We start from the raw sequence: 1,123 nt of genomic DNA, 5'->3' as shown, positions 1-1,123 counted from the left end.
GGGGGTCACGCTTTGATATAAATACGGACCCCCTCTCCCCCCTCCCCAGGCCGGCTGGCGTGGCTCAACCCCTGAGCCAGGAACCCAGAGGTCCCTAGTTCCATTCCCGGTTAAGGGCGCATGGCCGGGTTGCGCGCTCCATCCCCAGTGGGGGGCGTGCGGGAGGCAGCCGGTCCGTGATTCTCTCTCCTCCTGGATGTTTCTCTCTCTCTCCCCCCTCATCTCCCTTCCGCTCTGAAATCAATAAAAATATTTAAACAAAACAAGATGGTATACAGGTGATGTGTCATGGGATTGTGCCTCTAGAACCTGAATAATTTTGTTGGCCAGTGTCACCCCCAATGCGTTCAATAAAATGGAAAAGGACTTTTGAAAGTATATCTGAGCCCGGCCAGTGTGGCTCAGTGGTTGAGCGTCGACCTAGGAACCAGGAGGTCACGGGTTCGATTCCCGGTCAAGGGCACAGGCCCGGGGTTGCGGGCTCCCTCCCCAACCAGTAGGGGGCGTGCAGGAGGCGGCCGATCCATGATTCTCTCTCATCCTTGATGTCTCTCTATTCCTCTCCCTTCTATGAAATCAATAAAAAATATATAATTTTTTTTTAAATAAAGGGAAATGTGATAAAGAAAGACGGGGTGTCTGGGGTGTGCCTTTGGCACGACAAGAATTTTCTGTGGCATCCACTCGAGTTGCAGCTAAAGGGGCCTAACAGATACCTGTTCCCAGGGTCCACTTTGAGGTTGTCAATCTGGGGCCGGCCCAACGGAACCGGGAGGGGAGGTACCACTTTTGATTCAAGAAACCCAAACACGCCCACGGGTCACAGCCTCTGGTGCGGGGAGGGTCTGGCGAAAATCTGAGAAACACGGCAGCTATGGGCGGAGGTTGACGAAACCAGGCCGCTACCTAAGCCCGAACCCTAAATCTTAACCCTGAATCTCAACCCTAACCCTATACCTAAACCCTAAATCTAAACCCTAAGCCTATATCTGAACCCCAAATCTAAACCCTAAACCTAACCCTGATCTAGATCCTAAACCCTAGCCCTGACCCAAACCCTGAACCCTAAACCTAACCCTAAATCCTAACCCTAAACCCTCGCCCTAACCCCAACCCTAAACCA

The 1,123-nt window shown here is 52.4% G+C and overlaps 1 protein-coding gene across 1 annotated transcript in view; it reads left to right on the top strand.

Annotated features, from left to right (window-relative positions):
- The window catches only part of ZBED1 (zinc finger, BED-type containing 1), a 3,993-nt gene extending 2,949 nt beyond the window's left edge, over positions 1-1,044 (top strand). The window contains exon 5 of the mRNA XM_015563216.1: positions 1,031-1,044. Within this exon, the coding sequence (XP_015418702.1) occupies positions 1,031-1,044 (14 nt within the window). The remainder of the gene's footprint in view (positions 1-1,030) is intronic.
- Positions 1,045-1,123: the final 79 nt, after the last annotated feature.

Source organism: Myotis davidii, unplaced genomic scaffold (assembly GCF_000327345.1).
Source record: "Myotis davidii unplaced genomic scaffold, ASM32734v1 scaffold670, whole genome shotgun sequence".
Classification (NCBI taxonomy): Eukaryota; Metazoa; Chordata; class Mammalia; order Chiroptera; family Vespertilionidae; genus Myotis; species Myotis davidii.
The sequence above is the reverse complement of the archived record's forward strand: the minus strand, read 5'-3'. Positions and strand labels throughout refer to the sequence as shown.